Source organism: Podarcis gaigeae (assembly GCF_964106915.1).
Source record: "Podarcis gaigeae genome assembly, chromosome: 17".
Lineage (NCBI taxonomy): Eukaryota > Metazoa > Chordata > Lepidosauria > Squamata > Lacertidae > Podarcis > Podarcis gaigeae.
Window position 1 is genome coordinate 33,319,851 of NC_139694.1, and position 20,464 is coordinate 33,340,314.

A 20,464-nucleotide genomic window follows, 5' to 3' on the forward strand; every position below is an offset into this window, starting at 1 on the left:
AAAAATTCTGTGCCTTGAATTCTTTCCTCTATTTGCCTCCATGTCAGCCTTTCCTCTTCTCTTCCATTATAATCATTTTATTGTCTCATCTTCATCCCCAATCCTTCTGTGTCTCATGCCCTCTTCAAAAGAACCCACAAGCAGGGCTGCTGTTGATCTTAAAATGTTGTTAAGCATTAGAACATGAGAGGACAGTGGGTTGGTTTTACGTTGACCCTTTTCCTACTAAAAGCTGTATTCTGGGAAGCCTGGTAGGAGGCAAATGTTTGGAAAGGACTTGGTATATACACATTTCGATATCCTGATCTCTACAAGCAGGTGTCAGATAAAGCACACACAATTTGAGGGGGGGAAACTAAAGCAAAATCTGGGCTACAGCTACTAAGGGGAAGATCTGCAAAGAAAGAAAGTCCATGTTCTACAGCTTGGGGATTCTGCTAAAACTTTGTTCATATTCAAGCTCTCAAAAAGGAGCTGAGACCATGACCAGGCCAAGTGCCAAATGAGGAAGGATAGTCACTACCTCTTGTCATATTAACTTCTTGTCATAATGGCAGCATTCAGCAGTTGGAGACAAGAGCCCACAAGGCATACAGGTTTAATTACTTTATTGTACAAAAAAGCCGCTTTTTGAAATGCCAGAGCTGTGTGAGTAGCCCTTGCCCTCCCCAGACTCTGGATGTTCCACCTCATGGAGTAAAATATCACAAAGCTGAAGCAGTGTTCAACAACCAAATGGTTCCAGATCCTTGTTTCCTAGGTTCTGCCTGCAGGTACCATTTTGGAGCCCAGCCCTTCCTCTCGCAATCTAGACAGAAGCCTCTTAGGCCCAGAGCAGTAGTCTGGTTCATGAAGCTGGTTAGGTGAGTTTCCAGTGATTCTCCAGTTCAGTCTTCTTAGGAAGAAAAAGGAGGAGAGGCCACTGGCTATAAAACTAAAATGATAATCATGGAAGTTGAGTTCATGGCGCCAGAGAAGCAGAGTCCCAGAAGTTGAGCAAGACAGCTGTTGCCTTGAGAAGGCGGGATGACTGCTTCAGAATAAGCCGGTGCTTCTTTACGTGGTCGTCTGCCTCCTTCCTTGGGCTCTTTTTGCTGGTCTGCCATGCCTGTTTTCTCCCATTCAATTCAGGAAGCCAAGAACTCCGCTCTCCTTTTCCGCAAGGCTGTGCTGCCTGCTCTTCCACGGTCACTATGTCACCTCTAATGTTATATGAACCTCTTCTTGGTGGTGGTGTGTTGAGCAGCTGCAAGTGCGGGCCTTGGCCAAGAGGGAGGGCTGGAAACCTGTAAGAGGTGGGGGCTCTGGCTCCTCCTCATCAGGTTCCTCAGGCGCTGGCCCCAGCAAGCAATCTAGAGGGAGAAATTAAAGGCACATGAAACTGCCGTCTACAGTCGCTTTATCAAGGAGGGGAAGGTGTTTCAGCCCTGTATTGTCAGCCAAGTTGTATTTCCCTGATTTGCTATCCAAGATACATTTTTAAAAGGAGGTGCCAGGGAGTAAGCCTGAGTTTGTGCCTATAGAATCATCCTCTCCCACTAAGCTATATATCCTATTCCCTAAAGGCAAATGTCTCCAAAGCTGCCATCCTGTGTTTTCCTTTCCTGTAGGAAAAGCGCCTTAGCGTTGCAGGGGAGGAATCTTGAGCACCACTAAGAAAATGGCTGGACTAGTGTTCTGCATTGCAACCTTACCTGCTGATTTATTGTAAATGAAATGCAGCTGCTAACAAAACAGGAGCCTACTATGGATAGCTACTGCCCTGTTTTCATCTGACTCTGTATCAGATGGGTTTCTGCATTTTGCATGGACCGGCAGGGTGTGGAAAGAGCATCTCCTCCCTGCCCCCCCCCCCTATTCATCAACTTGAGCACATGGCCTCTAGTAGTAACTGTGATGGACTGCCACACAATATAAAAGATGTGCTTTGATACAATACAAATATAAGGGCAAGCAGTTTGGAGTTGGTTATGGCAAGTGAATGGAGACAGGCCAACTCAGCTCACATAGATGGTACCGTGTAGTGTTGGCTTTAAATAAGTGTTCAATTATAGAACAAGATAATGCAAAATAGTACTTAAAGTCTGTGCCATGTCTGGCGATAGTGGTGTTACTATGCCCAAGTGGGTTTTTTTCTTTCTGTTAAGGTGTTGGTCAGGTTTATGCTGTGGTGGTATATAGCCATATTACACTATGCTTTGTGGCACATAACAAGAGGCTCAGTGGTTTAGACCACAGCGCCACCCGTGTCTCTACTTTCTGCAAGTAGAAGTAAAGGGCTGTAGGGGAGATGGTCACAGTATCCATAAATTCCTAGTGTTAAACACCTGTCATTGCAGCTCTCCCCTCTCTTTCCCCTATCCCAACTCAAAAGCCCTATAGAGATGGGAATTGTGTTACAAAGCTGGTCCCACCAGAAAACATTTTATTGCAATGATCGTAACTACTCGCTGACCTTCAGACCTCAGGACTACAACCAGGTTGTGTAGCATTTCACAGGACTGTTGGAAATTTCTATGTGCAAAACATTCTCACATCTTGGAATCAAGCACATGAATCCCGTTGAAATAGGTGATGAGTTTTTGGTTTTTTTAACAGTCATAAAAGGCTGGGCTGTGTGTATATTGCACACTACAGGAGCATAGGCAAAATGCAGAGTATGGTACAGAGTTCAAAGTTAGTTTCTTCACAATTTCCATTCAAAAATGTTTCTAGCCCTAGTAGCTAGAAAGCATCTCAACAGTGTCTGCTTGGAAAAACCAAAATGTGTGAATTAAGATTTACAGAAATAAACCTTAGTAATATGGATCATAATCCTGAGAAGGTAGCCCATGTGATCCTAAACGACTTCTGCCTTGTGGGGATATCTTCAGGAGAAGAAATGACTAGGAGTAAACCTTACACAAATCCAGAGTGGAGTCGCTAAGACAGCTGGATGGCGCCTTGTATGCTTTCTTCCGGTAATTCCTGCAGCCAAGCTGGTGCCAGACATCTTGCTCTGCTTTCTATTGGACCACATCAGTATGCTGAGAAGAGGGTCTTGTTGTCTGGGCAGCCCAGGACCTCCATACATACTACCCAGGCTTGTGTCCTGGGGAGGTCACTAGAGTGCTGCTAACACAAAGGTATGACTTCACCCCCAGAGGTGCACTCCATTGTCTCTCGAGACAGATGGATGCCAACACAGAGAAATAAGGCTCTGTGTGGTTTGTGTCCTGTATTTCTCAGTGTCCATTCTCATGGGTAGTAAACCAGAATACAGTGGTACCTTGGGTTACATACACTTCAGGTTACATACGCTTCAGGTTACAGACTCCGCTAACCCAGAAATAGTGCTTCAGGTTAAGAACTTTGCTTCAGGATGAGAACAGAAATTGTGCTCTGGTGGCGCGGCAGCAGCAGGAGGACCCATTAGCTAAAGTGGTGCTTCAGGTTAAGAACAGTTTCAGGTTAAGTATGGACCTTTGGAACGAATTAAGTACTTAACCCAAGGTACCACTGTAAATTGGGCAAAGCTTGAGAAGTCTGAATTATTATACAGGTCACAGAATTCAGCTTTTCTTGTGGGATTTTTTTTAAAAGCACTGAATGCTACAAAGGGCATAGTTTATTGTACATCACTGCTGCTGTCACCTGCCACACTCACCTGCCAGATCATGTGCCAGGTCTTTGATCAGGTGACCGACAATGGCATAGGCCACACTCACCACCACCATCACGGCCATGATCATGTAGAGCACAGCTTTGGGCAATGGAACAAGGTCATAGGCAGCTGGCTGGTATTCACTGTAAAGAGGGCTCTCATTGGAGGAAGAGGGTTGAGTAAGTAGTGCCAAGGTCTCGGTGCGATTTGAGGAGCTCATGTTCATTGGCCACATTTGAGAGGGGAGAGCCATGTTCTGATATTGTGGAGCCTTGTTGCCTGGTGGATAAGTGGCTGCAGGGACAGGGAGAGTCTGAAACAAAAGGGGAAGATACTTTGGTTAGTTAGGGGCCCATCACGAGCCCTGTCCTGATGCCATTTGCAAATGACTTATACTTGCTCTTACAGCCAAATTTGCAGTGGTATTGGAGAAGAGGGGGTTGCCTTACCATGCAGGGGTTTTTGTTGGGGGAATGGAGGATGGGTTGGCAGCAGCAGCTAGGAAACCATCGATCTGCACCCCCTGTGGTATTCCCAAAGGGTAACCCCTCCGAAATCAGTTTGTTTGGCTCACTGTTTGTTTGACACCAGCCAACAGGTTTCTTAGCATCCTACTGCAGGAACACTGGACTTAAAAAGAGACTAGTGTTTCCTAGCAGCTTCTGCTTTAAGAGTTTTTGCTATTTTGGGCTCAGTAACAGCTTTGGAAGTGACAATTAGATTGGCAAAATGGCACTGGGGTCGGGGAGAGTTAAAAACCAATGAGGGTTCTCCAATGTTTGTGCACATGGAATCTTTTCAAAAACAGTGTAAAGCAGTACTTTCTGGACACAGGCTTACCACCTCAGTGAGGACTAAGCTCTAGGTGTGGTAAGAGGTTTGCATAAAAGTCCAGTATGCCAGATCCTGTCAAACCTTGACAGAACTTGTAATTTCATTCCGTCAATCTTCATCCATTTATTTAGAATGCTGCTTTCCCCCATCCTTTTCTAAAATATTCTATACCACTTCTCAGTTGAAAATCACAAAGCTGTGTATAGCACCAAGTAAATAATACAGTAAAACCCAACACCTATACATAAAGAAACAAGTTATCCAGGCAGTTCCTTGAGTCTTCTGCTCCAAATAACTAATTCTATTTCCCTCCCTAGCCATTAGAAAAGAGCCAGGTCATTTCCCCCTCAAAATTCCAAAGCAGGTACCAGTCCTTTTTTTATGCTAAGCACTCAAATATTATCATATAAATAAATATTCAACAGAAACTGAAAATTTACTAGCAGTCCTACAAATGGGTTACATCAGCATTTACCAGCTTTCAGCATTAAAATTCCCTATTTTAACTTCGCAAATAAGGGGAATTTTTATTATTTTTTTAGCAATTTCAGGTTGTGATTCTACAAGTGCTGCACCACCAAGAAAAACTACCTGACAAACTTCCCCATAACCTGCAGAGAGCAATTAAGAATTGATCTTCTAGTGGTGACAGGTTGGCCATTGCCAGGTTACATCACCCTGCTGTCATCAGTATGTTGCTAGCCTACAACTGCCATGCCTCAGCACTGGCCATGGTTTCTGGGACTGATGGGAGATAGAATCCAACAACATCTGAAAGGCCACTGGTTCCCTACTTCAAGCACAGATGGTTCTACTCTAAGAAGGGGGTCCATAGGCCATTTTATCTCCCAGAAGTTTATCTGTCTCTTTTGTGACAATCCCACAAGCTTCTCCCAGCCTTTAAATCACAGGATGGGAGTGTTCCTCAAGCAGGGTGGCAGGAAAATTAAACAAATGGGCAATTGCATCTTACCACACATGCTCAAAACCCAAAAGGGAAGGCAAACCTGTTGCAAATAATAACTTCTTTATCCCGAATACAGTCAGGAGAGTTCCTCTTGTGCCTTTCTAAATGACACTCCCGCCAGAGTCACACCCATTTAAGTAAGGTGCAAATAATGCTACTAAGCATGTACAGTGCATTGCAGGATTTCAAAGCATAATATTTGCAAACAGATCCATTAAGTAGGCTACTATTTTCATATTGCTGCAAAGAGGAGATTTTAATGAGGTTTTGCATACTGTACTTTTTGCTGCTTTGTTAACACCCTTAGTACGATGGCAAAAGCTCTGACCTTAAATGAGTTGTCTGCATTTTGTATAGTATGAATGGGCTGGAGTTTCAGCTCATGTGTTTTCAACCTCCTGTTTCATAATAAATCTATCCCGGTGTGCTCCTTTACCGACCTCCTACTATGTATATTCACCAACTGGCAAAATGCCCTCTGTGGGAGGATGATTAGGTGATGGGCAATAGCAGCTAGCTTTGTCAACGATTAGTACTGGCATCTACTTCTACAGTTATAAAGTTGGTAGCTGGAAGGAGCAAAATTAATTGTAATGATGTGGCAATTTTAAGCCAGAATGGGGTACTAGTTCTTTCCACCAAACCTTCCTGAATAATCAGCAAAGGATCTTGTGGCACCTTGAAGAGTTACATTTCATTATGGCATAAATCATTCCTAGACTAGGCAGTTGTCAGGTGCAGATATATATATATATATATATATATATATATATATATATATATGCAGGTTTTGGTGTCCTCGGGTGTCTTCCCGTGTAAAAGTTGGGGTGTCTAGGCGACGTTTCGACGAGGTCTCACTCGTCATCTTCAGGCTGGTGCTTTCGGCTTCTTGTTACTGGAACAGAGCGGGATCTCAATGTTTGAGTTCCTATAAATACTGTAGAGGGGGTGTGGTGTCTAGCCTCCAATGTTCTGGGCAGAGAGGAAGTTCCCAGGCTAGTGTGCCTTTTCTTCTTTTGTTCCTTAATTACTTGAGAGATACCTTGAGTGATTTCTTGAGTGATATCCTGAGTACCACTTAGGTGGGTCATTAGGTGTGGATTAGTTGCTAAAGTCTTTGTGTCTTGACCTCTTGAACTTTGTGAAGAGTTTTCCTGAGAAGATGGCTGTATTGCACTTAGTTGTGCTTTGGCTTGGCTTCGTGTATAGGGGCGAGCTGTGGTTTTGTGGCTTGTGTCAGCCAGATCTGTGTAGGGATTGCAGGGGGGTGCAGCATCCGGAGGTGCCACCATGGACTGGCTACTGGATGGTGTCAGTAATTCATCTGTGGAGAGGGTCTGGGTTTGGGTCTGGTGTGGTTGATTGGTGTTGGCGTTCTGTGTGCCTCTGGATCTGGTGTCAGTTTTTGTGGGGAGGGCTAATTTCCAGATGTCTGGCAAGCGGGATGTGTCGTCACGCTTGTTCATGTTGTGAGGGTGTTTCTCTATCTCGATGGCTTCCATGATTATTCTCTTGTGGTGATGTTCCGTGTTAAAGAGCAATTTGGAATCTGCAAAATTAATTTCGTGTCCTGTTTCTTTCATGTGTTGGAAAAGAGAGGAAGTTTTTTCTTCTTTTTTGACGGCATTCTTGTGTTCTGCGATACGTGCATTTATTCGTCTGTTTGTTTGTCCAATGTACGTGGCTGGGCAGACTTTGCAGGGTATTTCATAGATCCCTTGGTTTTCCAACTGGATTTTATCCTTGGGGTTTCTGAGGATATTGGCTATTTTTTGGTTGGTGCAAAAGGCTGTTTTGATATTGTGTTTATGGAGGATTTTGCTAATTTTATCTGTAGTGCCCTTGATATAAGGAAGGAGGGCCATGCCATTGTTTTCTTCTGTGTCTTGGTTTTTGGGGGGTGGTTTTTTGGGGGGTGTTTCCAAAAGGAAACACCCCCCAAAAACCAAGACACAGAAGAAAACAATGGCATGGCCCTCCTTCCTTATATCAAGGGCACTACAGATAAAATTAGCAAAATCCTCCATAAACACAATATCAAAACAGCCTTTTGCACCAACCAAAAAATAGCCAATATCCTCAGAAACCCCAAGGATAAAATCCAGTTGGAAAACCAAGGGATCTATGAAATACCCTGCAAAGTCTGCCCAGCCACGTACATTGGACAAACAAACAGACGAATAAATGCACGTATCGCAGAACACAAGAATGCCGTCAAAAAAGAAGAAAAAACTTCCTCTCTTTTCCAACACATGAAAGAAACAGGACACGAAATTAATTTTGCAGATTCCAAATTGCTCTTTAACACGGAACATCACCACAAGAGAATAATCATGGAAGCCATCGAGATAGAGAAACACCCTCACAACATGAACAAGCGTGACGACACATCCCGCTTGCCAGACATCTGGAAATTAGCCCTCCCCACAAAAACTGACACCAGATCCAGAGGCACACAGAACGCCAACACCAATCAACCACACCAGACCCAAACCCAGACCCTCTCCACAGATGAATTACTGACACCATCCAGTAGCCAGTCCATGGTGGCACCTCCGGATGCTGCACCCCCCTGCAATCCCTACACAGATCTGGCTGACACAAGCCACAAAACCACAGCTCGCCCCTATACACGAAGCCAAGCCAAAGCACAACTAAGTGCAATACAGCCATCTTCTCAGGAAAACTCTTCACAAAGTTCAAGAGGTCAAGACACAAAGACTTTAGCAACTAATCCACACCTAATGACCCACCTAAGTGGTACTCAGGATATCACTCAAGAAATCACTCAAGGTATCTCTCAAGTAATTAAGGAACAAAAGAAGAAAAGGCACACTAGCCTGGGAACTTCCTCTCTGCCCAGAACATTGGAGGCTAGACACCACACCCCCTCTACAGTATTTATAGGAACTCAAACATTGAGATCCCGCTCTGTTCCAGTAACAAGAAGCCGAAAGCACCAGCCTGAAGATGACGAGTGAGACCTCGTCGAAACGTCGCCTAGACACCCCAACTTTTACACGGGAAGACACCCGAGGACACCAAAACCTGCATTCCTGTACCCGTGAAAATCTACGAAAGCATATATATATATATATATACACACACACACATGGTGATAGTAAAGAGGTGCAGAGCTGTTAACTAGTGAGGTCAGAAGGAAATTAAAAGCGAAAAGTACGGATAGTGACAATTCAGTTTGATTTATAATGTCTCAGTAGTAGGAGTCCTAAGACAAAGCCATGAGTGCAACAGCAAACTGGAAGTCTGCTCAATCTCTTTGCAATAACTTGTTCTGGGTTATTGATGTTTGCTGATGCTGCATGTTGGTCAGCATAGCAGGATTGCTGTAAAAAATACACCTTCAGACTTCATTGTAGCCATGCAATACAGTTCAATAATCTTACAAGTTAAGACTCCTGTAGAAGCACTTCTTGCCAATTCAAAGAAAGCAGCAATATTTGACTGGGCAGAAAAAAGGTCAACCAGTAGCGAATCGATGTCCAAGCTATGATGGCCTTTTAAATCTTTTCCTTTAACACTTGGAATGTTTCAGAATGCAGTTCTAAAACGGATATAGTTTTAGCTTTCTCTCTGTGATATATTTACCTTTTTAATGCTTCTTTTTAGAATTGTATATTGAGTTTTATTGTTTCTATTGTATGACAGAATCTTGGCTGTTGGGCAACTAATAAACATGGTAATTAAAAAAAAGCTTTTATAAATTTTATAACTGTGTAGCCAAGCCATAGGCCAGGAACTATCCCAGAAATTTGGCAGAGGTGTGGGAGCTCACCACAAGGAAGCAGGTCCCATGTCTATGTTGTTAGAAGTATGCATCAATAGGAATGCGGACATGCAAAACAGCATAGCAAATTAACACATCAGTATCAATGAGTGACCTTCCTATTGCCTTCCAAAGGCTTTTTAAAAAAAAACCATTTAGGACCTTGACAGATTAGAGAACTGGGCCAAAACAAACAAGATTAATTTTAACAGGGAGAAATGTAAAGTATTGCACTTGGGCAAAAAGAATGAGAGGCACAAATACAAGATGGGTGACACCTGGCTTGAGAGCAGTACAATGTGAAAAGGATCTAGGAGTCTTGGTTGACCACAAACTTGACATGAGCCAACAGTGTGACGCGGCAGCTAAAAAAGCCAATGCAATTCTGGGCTGCATCAATAGGAGTATAGCATCTAGATCAAGTGAAGTAATAGTGCCACTGTATTCTGCTCTGGTCAGACCTCACCTGGAATACTGTGTCCAGTTCTGGGCACCACAGTTCAAGAAGGACACTGACAAACTGGAACGTGTCCAGAGGAGGGCAACCAAAATGGTCAAAGGCCTGGAAACGATGCCTTATGAGGGACGGCTAAGGGAGCTGGGCATGTTTAGCCTGGAGAAGAGGAGGTTAAGGGGTGATATGATAGCCATGCTCAAATATATAAAAGGATGTCACATAGAGGAGGGAGAAAGGTTGTTTTCTGCTGCTCCAGAGAAGCGGACACGGAGCAATGGATCCAAACTACAAGAAAGAAGATTCCACCTAAATATTAGGAAGCTGTTTGACAGTGGAATTTGCTGCCAAGGAGTGTGGCGGAGTCTCCTTTTTTGGAGGTCTTTAAGCAGAGGCTTGACAACCATATGTCAGGAGTGCTCTGATGGTGTTTCCTGCTTGGCAGGGGGTTGGACTCGATGGCCCTTGTGGTCTCTTCCAACTCTGATTCTATGACTATTCACCCAACTAGGGCCACTCCTAGCAGCTAGGATCCAGGAACGTGCAGCTTTTCAAAACCTTGCAATATCTCCAAAAATGCATTTTAGCTACGCAGCTATTAAGGATAACAGAGCCTTAGTTCATCGCACTAGCATGGCAAATGGGAACTAGACAGCTGTACTGTATTTTAAAAGTCAGAAAGGTTCTCACCTGACAGAAACTTCATGACATTGTCCAACAACTTGCTGAAATGAAGGATTGTGTAAAAAAGCACCCTGTCCCTTAGAAAAGAAAACTGTCTCTATTTTGAATATTGGAAAAGCAAGGCAGGAAAAAAGAGTGGTTTGCCCCTAATCCAGGCATGTCCAAAGTCCAAAGCCCCTAATCCAGGCATGTCCAAAGTCCAAAGCTAGTCGGTTTAATCCAGCCCCTGTGGCAGTTTATTTCCTGGGGTTAAAGCCTTAAAAAACCTCAGCAACTTCAACCCTAAAAAAAACCTCATAAAAAAGGTCAACAATTTCAATCCTAACAATCCTACATAAAGGTCAACAACTTTGGCTCTTTGGCTGGCCCTCACGGCCCTTCACTTCATCAAATCTGGCCCTCTGAGAAAAGTTTGGACACCACTGCGTAGTAGGAATTTCATTCAGGTTTTTTCAGCCTGATGTAGTAGTGGCATATTAAAGCTATTAAATACAATGCATCATAAGCCTTCTTTGTTAAATGAATTTTGCCACAGGAGTCTTATTTTTTCCTACAAGAGACTAACATGGCTACCCAACCAGATTCATCAATAGGAAGTGATGCTGCCTCCTCCAGTCGGCTATAACAGTTGTTGGTACTGAGCAGCACTTAATTTCTAAGGGGGGAAAGAAAGGTAGAAAGACACCATTGAGAAAAGAATTCAAATTTTAAAAGCAATAAAGTCATTTGTGGGGAAATTTGCCTCCTCGCCTTCTTGCTAATTCCAATGAGGGTTACTGAGCAAAGGCTTTGTGGAATCCTGTTACTTGTTCCTAAGCCTTCCAAGAAGTTATTAAGATTTACAAGGCTTAAAATAACTGCTCTTTTGTTTGGTTGTTTCCCCCCTAGCCTGCCTCTGCAGTTATGGCTTGAAAGAAAAAAGAAAATGCACACAGAAAAAACCACTATCTTTAAATTGTTAGTGCCAGTTATGAGTGGCTCTGGGGGTGCATCAGTTTATAGCTAGTCACAGAGAGACAGAAGGGAAAGTACATCAGAAGGGACGATTTGGCATCAGCTCCTGTTACATGACTCTCTGCCCTCCCTACAAATCCAGCATAAAACCCAGGGGTCTTGTATTAATGCACTGCTGTTCAGGCAAGTAAGAAAGCAACCAGACACATTTTAACATGTTCCACAGCGAGGGCAAAAGCAACCTGTACTTTTAACACTTTCCACTGGTGCAGCAAAGGCAATTCTGGTGGGTGCTGCTGCTTATCATGTGAGGAATGACAGAAACGAACACCATTTTCCTGCACAGTTATTGAAAGTTTCCTTCTAGTTTCCACACACCCCTCCCCATCTTTTACCTGGGTGGTGATGTTGGATTTTATGTTCTCGTCCGCTGCTTTGATGGCGCATCTGCTTCTTTGCACGTTTGGCAGGCAGCAGCTGAGAAGAAGGCAGTTCTGGGCTCCTCTGGTTTCAGGACTCCGCTGAAGAAGCACAACAAATAGATTAGCAGCTGCGGTCACTGCCCAGCCCGCTGCTTTGAAAAGTGCAGAGAGCGCCTGGCCAGGGAAACCCAGGGGAAAGACTCCGCCCACTCAAGTGATGTCACGGAATGGTTTCTTGTCTGGTTGGATCTCATTTTGGGCTTTTGAATGCACAGCTGATGATAACAGCACAGTAGTATATTTATTTCGGTCAATGACCAGTAGAGAAGAGCCTAGGATACAAGATAAGAATAGTCAACTGAACACACATCTCCTAAATGTAGTCGCTTAAAGGAGTTACAACTATCAGCATGAAGTGAATTTGTTTTGAAGGGAGCACATTATTGCAGGAAGCTGGCCACAGCATGCATATATATATATATGCATATATATATATATATATATATATATATATATATATATATATGTGTGTGTGTGTGTGTGTGTGTGTGTGTGTGTATGTATGTATATTTGCTGTAATGTATATAAATTACATAGATAAATAGTTCATTTATATACATTACAACAATTATTCAACCATAATTTTAACATTATTATTATTATTATTATTATTATTATTATTATTATTATTTCCAGGTCGTCTCCCTTCCCCTTCTTTCTGCAGTTCTTTGAATTTATTTTTGTCCTTTCCTGCATACTCTAAATCATCTTAACTTATTCTTTTATTCATCTATTCTCATACATATCTCATATATATTTTTGAAATTGCAGGTTTTTACAATAATCCTGCCAATGTCTTGATCTGATTACAGTATTTGTAAATATGCAATAAACCATTTCCATTCCTTTCTAAAAAGTTTGTTATCTTGATTTCTTATTCTTCCAGTAAGTTTTGCCATTTCTGCATACTCCATCAGTTTCTGTAAGCATTCTTCTCTGATCGGGACCTCTTATTTCTTCCATTTTTGGCCAAACAACATTCTTGCAGCTGTGGTCGCATACATAAGTAAATTTCTATACTGTTTAGGTAGTTCTGATCCCATAATTCCCAAGAGAAAAGCTTCTGGGTTTGTTTGTTTTTTATGAATGTTAAACATATTTTTCAATTCATTATATATCATTTCCCAGTAAACTTTAACCTTATTGCAATACCACCACATACGGAAAAAGCAGCAAGTTTTTTTGTTTTTTTAATTGTTATGCGATTGTGGGGGCCAGACCATTAATTTCTGGAGTCAGGATTTAATTAAGCCCTGAGTGTTAAGTTGGATGTCAGATCCTGTGCGTTAATCTATGTGCAATACTCATGTGTGTATTTGAGCTGTGTGCTAGATGCTGTTAATAGTGTGAAAGAACTAATTTAACAATGCAAACTTTTCTAAATTGTGTATTAGGCACTTTTCAATCCTAGGAAATCAGCATGTGTAAAACATAAATACATAAGACTAATCCCTTTTGGAATGTTGATGCTCTGAACTCCTCCATGGCAGGCTCAGGTTGTATATATGTGTATATAAAACATATAACATAAAGGCACCACAGTCTCCAAAAGGAAAGACTCTGGTAAAAGCCCCTGGAGCTCCTTGAAATCTCAAACCACTCAGAGATTTGGGGTGGTGTATAACAATATTGTACTGTATTATGGTTATTATATTTTATATTCAATTTATTACCTGCCTTTCACCCTCAGGTCCCATGGCTCATAGCAACAATTTAAAATTCAATATTAAAAACAAATTTAAAAAACAACAAATTAAAACAGGGTATGTAGGGAAGAACAGATGCAGTTCCCCTCAAACGCTAAATAGCTCACTAGGTAAGATGTAAAAGAGATACTAAAAGAAAAGAAATTCCATATTAGGACAATAGTGTTATTAGGGCAACCAAAATATTACAATATAGTGTGCAAGCTTTTGAGTTCTCTAGAACTGGTCTTCAGGATAGATGGAAATCAGATTTAATGCAGGAGGTGGGGAAAGAGAGGTTTGTTGGCTGATGATGAAGTCATGGGGTTTGTATCGGGTCACAGTCTCAAGATGGAATGTGGGAGGATGTAGTAGACATTCACATTAGGCTATTTAACTGCTGTGCAGGTATCAAGTTGCACCAGGGCTTGCTAGGAACAAATGACAGGTATCCCATTTCTGGAAAATCAAAAACTGGTCATGTGGAGTGGAGAAAGAAAAGCTTTATCTGGTGGAATTACTCCTGTTAGCAGAGTGAGGAAGCTGACTCTGGGTGTCATGAAAAGGCAGCCTGTTGTTAGCTATTTAATAACTGTTGTATGTTTACTATACCAAGGTTGGGGAAAGGGGTTTGTGGGATTTTCTGCCTCTGACACCAAAATCACTTGACACCAAAATCACTATTTCCACTTCAACTCGTCTCACCTTGCCTGAAGGAGCATCCATTTATTGCATGGGAATAAGGATGATCACCTGCTAATTGCTGCATATGTCAATGTATCTTTCTTACTAAATGTTTTTAATGTTTATTATTATTTATAAAGGTTAAAACATAACACAAATGTTCAATAAACTGTTTTTTAAAGTCACAGAAGCCAATAAAAAGTTGGTTACCCAGTTTTCAGTCACCCCTGTTGTTGTGACCCACCTTAGATCATGGCCCAGGAGTGGGTCCTGACCCACCAGTTGAAAACCACTCTCCTGGAACCCTAAAACTGCCTTTCTGAGCTTTTAACTCTGCAAAAGTTTGATTTTAAAATTAAATTTTTAAAAAAATCATTTTTATTTTTAAAATAAAAGCTGAAAGTAGCTTTTTGTTGTTGTTGCTATTAATTAACTAGTCCATAACATATTGAAATTAATTGCCTGGGATATTTGCACATTTCTGGACTTAAGGAAATGTACTTGGATGAAACACTCAGCAATATTTATCTCGACAGGGTTGCTAAACTCAAAATACTTCATCCTCCCACCTGGTAGCGCTGCCTCCTCTATCTGGCATTTCTTTTCTGATCGTTTTCAAAATATCGCTCCACTTTAACAAGAAAGTGGGGTGGCTTTTGCTTTAGTGCTCTAGTGTAATAATTTTAGTTTAGTAATCCTATTAGCCAAGGCAAGGGGGAGGTGTGCCCCCTTTTCTTAAGGTGCAAAGCTCTATTTTGGTGCTGTCTGCACATGGATTATGATAGTAAAAATACACCAGCTGGCAAATCTCATATGTGGTGTCACCCAAATCCAGGACAACTCACAAAGCCTCACTGATTGTGGAATCTCAGTCTAGATTTGTTAACTTTTAAAAGACAAGAGTCTTCCTTCCATCCTCTGGATTTTCAGAGTCATGGCTCTCAACTTTCTTATCCTGTTCTTACTCTACAAATCGGTCTTTGCAGAATAGCAAATTAATGAAAGAACTGTCAGATTATATGTATATGTATGTATTTTATATGGACTTGCAACTAATGTTTAACTAATTTTATTTTGAACTGGGCAAGAAGTGGACATTGCCAGGAGAAACTGCAATATCCACAAACCAGTGGATATCCACAAACCAGCCTTCCAGGAAACTCTTTAATAAACTTATCTTAAGGTGTCCATTCTGGACTCAAGGAAGAATACAACATGAAACAGCTGAATTACAATACATGAAAAAGTTCAATGCCACTGCTTTTGGGTTAAATAGAAACAAAACAAAAAATATAATACTGTATATGTTAATTAGCTGACCAATGCCAGTTTATCTATGCTATGTATTATTGCAAATGTCATGGTTCCTGGCCCCACTGTAGGTGTCATTAAATCATCTCAGTTGTTCTCAATTATCTGCTTCTATAAAACATTAGAAGTTTGCCTATTTAATATACATTTTCACTGTAATTTTTACCCAAGGTACCACTGTATTACAATTTTAATTTAAATGGCAAGACGTTAAATGCAGTGGGTGGAATTTGACGTCCCACTATGACGTAACATGAGGTATTACTGTACAGTGGTGCCTCGGGTTAAGTACTTAATTTGTTCTGGAGGTCTGTTCTTAACCTGAAACTGTTCTTAACCTGAAGCACCACTTTAGCTAATGGGGCCTCCCACTGCCACCGGAGCACGATTTCTGTTCTCATCCTGAAGCAAAGTTCTTAACTTGAATCATTATTTCTGGGTTAGTGGAGTATGTAACCTGAAGCGTATGTAACCCGAGGTACCACTGTATAGCTTATTCCCTGTCAGGAAAAGAGGAGGGAGTATAAATAAATATGCAGTAGCATAAATAAATAGAAAAATAGATAGTCTTTCATTCGAACAAAATGTGTTCTGAAGGCTGGTGATTTGGAAATGCAGATATTTGTAGCCAGGCCCCTCGTACCCGTTAAATGCTAGGAAAAGTCTTGCTGCTGCCCTGAGGGAATTTTGGGCGGGAAGCAGTTTTCCCTCAGGGCAGAGTTTGGTCCACTTGTCTTAGAACAAAAGCAGTGAAGGAAAAAGGTAAACCGTGACACCTTTCTCACAAAATCACAGTTTCAAGCCCCACCCCCCACTCCCATTTTTCCTTTGGGCTCTTCTTCCATGCACAATCCTTCTTGAGAGTAGGGTGTGTGTGATCCTTTTTCATTTCTGTGAGATTATTTATATAGCAATGTCTCTTAAACATGTCCTGAGTAGTGTCCCATGGACCTCGTAGTTAGTCACACATCAAGACGTTTGGTTAATATCGGGCGGAGAGAAATGTACCCCATCAACTCCCCTCCCTACCGTACACAGATTACACCATTTTGTAATCCCCCCCCCCCTCGTGCTTTCTTTTCTGTGGTAAAAAACCCCCGAGTGTTAAAAGTGTTGTGGGTGCCAGCACAAAATGGCTGCCGCTGGGCAGCAAGAAGGTGCCAGGGTACTGTACAAAAACTTGTTACTTTTGTGACTTTTCCAGTCATGAAAAAGACCTGCCCTTCCTTATCTCTAATTGTAACATTAGTAAAGCTTTAAAAAGTGGGGAGGTGTTTAAAAAAGACAACTTTTTCCCTTTTAAATGGAGAACTGAATGATATACGTAACTTCTAAAAGCCTAATTCTCTTATGATAACCTCAATTTTTCATACATGACAAAAACGAAGGGCTTGGCCAAAGTCACACAACTTCATGACTGAAGAGGTATCTAAGCTGAGGTTTTTCTTTGCTCCCAAGTCTCATCAGCCTATCAGCTAAAAAAAAAAACAGTTTTCCATCTTGCATGCAGATATATTTTCGCTTCCGTCTTTTCTCGGGTTCTGGAGGAGAAAAACTGCTTCTTTAAAAATTTATTTAACATTAATATTACCCACTTGAAAAGAAGCAAACCATCATACATAGTGATTCAGATTCATTCTCAGATATACATATAGAGCATTAGATTGCACTTAATTCCTTTCCTACTGGAATTTCCTGAACACAGTGACTATAAATGAAGCAGGATAAATCAAATTGTGGATAGAATGCTCTGCAGCCAACTCCAAGCTGAACAGGTTAGAAGTTGTTCAAGAAGTCATCATTTCTTTGGTTCTCAGCAAACTAGGGGTGGAGGGTGAGGAAAGTCAGCTCAGATTAATTTTTTCTATTGCAGGTTTATTATTTAACCTTCTGAAGTTGCTGTCATTATGTAGGTGGGCATGTGAGAGAGATGGGCATCTCTGTCCTCACCTTATTAACTGTTTTTCCATATTAGCCACAATCCAGAGTAGGAAATATATCTCATTTGCATGCACAACACATTGAGTGTCTTATTTTACTGTTCAGCTGATGCCTCTGCTGCATCAAAACCTGTTTTGGAGTGTCAGAAGTGGCTTGCAGTCTAATGTCTTGTCCTGTGATGGAAAAATACAAGCCCAAGCCAAGGATGGAATCCAAGTAAACATAGATATTGAATGCTAGGCTTGGATTTCATCTGGAACTAGATGAGGATTTTATCTCTTTCATGACCCCGGCAAGATCAGTAAGAGCCATCTGAGATTTTAGCATTTTCCATCACCCACAACAGATTTGATTAGTGGATTTTGAATGAACACTTACATGTACTGTGCTGACCACAGACAAAATATGCCTAAATCTGCTCAGCATGCTTGTCCTGAATTTCTGAGAGTATTCACAGTTACAGTATTTAGTATAATTTTCCTTATAGAGAAATGGTACATAAGTTTTGTAATACAAGTATTTTGTAATTATCCTTTGGTGTTTTTTAAATCTCTGTGTAATAGATAAACTTATTCTCCTCATCATTACAGGCTGCTATGTCTAATAAGAAATTTCAGCTCCAAGAGTCAGAACAGGAGCAAGATAAACCTGATAGTCCATTTGACATCTTCACTAATCTAGAAAGAAATGACTTAAATGATAATCCATCCAGGTAAGAATTACATTTTTTAAAAAACACCAAATAAATCAAAATACTGTTAAATATTAAAATAACTGTGCATATTGACAAAAGCATGTCCTAATCTAACGATTTAACAAATGTGAAGGAGTTGATATGGGTAACAAAGTTGGAATCATTCATAAAGCAAACTTTTTAGAGAGATTGGTTTTCAGTGTGGTTCACTCCTAGTATGGGAACACTTAGCAGTATCAGCTATGGCTGCACCTGGTCCAGAGTACCACATAACCAAAATGTGGATGCTTGACTAAGGTTGTACACAAATATTATGCACATCACGGCCACAACCATTGGAACATAGGAATATTCCTTATAGTATTGGTTCATCGACCTCAGTATTTTCTACAGACTGGCAGCAGCTCCTCAGGGCTTCAGACTGGTGTGTTTCCCAGCCCTGCCTGTAAATGCCAGGGACTGATTTGGGACCTGTTGCATGCAATGCAAGACCAGGGCCTATTCCTCAGAATATTCCAGTGACCCCCACTGAATTATGGGATCAGAGAGAAGGGATGAGTCCACATTTCTTCAATCAAGAGAATACTAGATGAAATGTAGGACTTTGGAAGGGGTTCTTTGGCTCAATCATGAAATTCACTGGTGGGCTTTCAGCCTCCAGGGTTGCTGTGAGGATAAAATGGGATAACCTTTTCAATGCTCCCCCTGGGCTTTTTGGAGGAAGGGTCAGTGGCAGAGACTTGGATATGAAGAAAACCTGGAATCTTTTGGTGCGAGTGGAGGTAATTCTCAATATGCCAGTGCAACTCTTCCATACATCTAAAACAACCTCTCCTGCTTGCGATGTTGGCACAGTAAAGAGACTTACTTGGTGGGAGTGTCCCAAAGCAACATTCTTTGGGGATATAATTTTCATCAATATCAACTGTATTATGGGCCAGGATCTTCTGCCTATTCCATCACTGTGAAAACTAAAATGAAGACTGAAAGCTCAAGGAACTTGTAGGCTTCCTATTAATACAGTCAGATTGGTTATCACTAGATGTGATGGAATAATGAGCTGCTTGTGCGTAAAAGCTTGATCCCTCTGGGGTTTGGCTGGTCATCCAAACCGAGGCACTAACGGAGCCCCCAAAGCATGGCTCCGTCAGTCGCTGGTAGAATCTGACAGTGGGCGTCTACGGAACTTACGCCAACATAAAAGCTGTTTGATGGACATGCGCCTTCGTGACTCTCTGCGTGACAGTTTCCGCCGAAGGGTGGGAGTTCCTAAGGGGGGTCTTGTTCCCTCTTCACTATTCTCACTAGAAGTATCCCAGAGCCTCCCCTCCGCTGTAACTCCTGCACTCCCCCTGCTGGTTCCTTCTTCTGCTGCAGAGTCTCTCCTATTCTCCTGGAGCCTGTCCACCACCTGTCCTTCCGATGGCAGTTCCCTGACACTAGACATTGGGAAGACCTTGACCTCTTGCTGGGTACCTGGTACAACAAAGCCTGATTCCTGTCAGTCTCAGAATAATTAAGCAAAATATGTCTCTTTAGGGGACAAATTAAGAAAGATACATTTTATAACATCTGGCAATTTTTTATTGAATTTACAGTGAATATGTTTGCCCCCAATGAGAATCCCCCCCCCCCAATAATGCACCTTGGTTTGGAATCAGAAACCAGTTTGGTGATATGTCCCCTTGTGTCTGGACTGAGTGGTCCTGACTTTTTCTTCCTGTTACTTTTTTGAGCAAACTTTCTTGATAATCCTGTGAAGTAGAATATGTTGTAAGATATGACTAAATTATGATTCATTTCTTTTGGCTTATTTTGTGGGTATACATAACCAATTTCTTTATAATTTGAACTTCTTTTAAAAATCAGATAAATTGAGTAGCCCCCGCTCTTGAGTAAAATATTGGTGCCTTTGCTGTTTTGAATTCAAAGGCAAAAATGAAGACAATTCAAACAGCATTTGACATTTTTTCATGATCTATAGGAAAGAAACTTCCAACACATCTCTTCCTAATTCAAATACAACTGGAGGGGAGTCGGACAGCAAATCCTCAAGTTATTTTATAGCCCTTGATTCATCTATTGAAAATCTGCAAGAAAGAGCCCAGCAAATAATTGATAAGATGAATGAGAAGCGTAAAGAAGACCAAGTGCTCATGAACAATTTCCGAGAAGGTCTTTTGATGAAGGTAAATATGTGGGGGTAATGGAGTGCAGGGAATCTGAGGATCAGGAAAGAATTATTGAGCTCCATCTTGCCAGTTAGCAAATGTTTTGTATTATTTCCCCCCAAAACATTACAAATCTACCTGGTGCATTTAACTAAGATTTACAAATTGTTAAC

General features: G+C 41.4%; 2 protein-coding genes and 1 long non-coding RNA gene across 10 annotated transcripts in view; 1 reads left to right on the top strand and 2 right to left on the bottom strand.

Moving 5' to 3' along the window:
- Positions 1-16,374, bottom strand: LOC310835142 (uncharacterized protein). The gene is made up of 4 exons (XM_083719929.1): positions 16,301-16,374; positions 11,719-11,844; positions 3,647-3,956; positions 1-1,352 (listed from the first exon to the last, which is right to left on the bottom strand). The coding sequence occupies exons 1-4, from the start codon at positions 16,328-16,330 to the stop codon at positions 1,192-1,194; spliced, it is 627 nt and encodes a 208-aa protein (XP_083576055.1). The 5' UTR covers positions 16,331-16,374; the 3' UTR covers positions 1-1,191.
- On the bottom strand, positions 5,292-11,712 carry LOC310835325. The gene is made up of 3 exons (XR_014559553.1): positions 10,182-11,712; positions 8,521-9,393; positions 5,292-6,088 (listed from the first exon to the last, which is right to left on the bottom strand). It is a non-coding gene; the product is annotated as an uncharacterized lncRNA (long non-coding RNA).
- SYCE2 (synaptonemal complex central element protein 2) overlaps positions 11,843-20,464 on the top strand; it is a 10,186-nt gene continuing 1,564 nt past the window's right edge. The window contains exons 1-3 of one of the 8 annotated variants that reach the window (XM_083719900.1): positions 11,843-12,124; positions 18,017-18,138; positions 20,105-20,309. In XM_083719900.1, the coding sequence (XP_083576026.1) occupies positions 11,963-12,124; positions 18,017-18,138; positions 20,105-20,309 (489 nt within the window). In that variant the 5' untranslated portion in view covers positions 11,843-11,962. The other 7 variants (XM_083719905.1, XM_083719904.1, XM_083719901.1 and 4 more) reach the window with 7 other exon arrangements.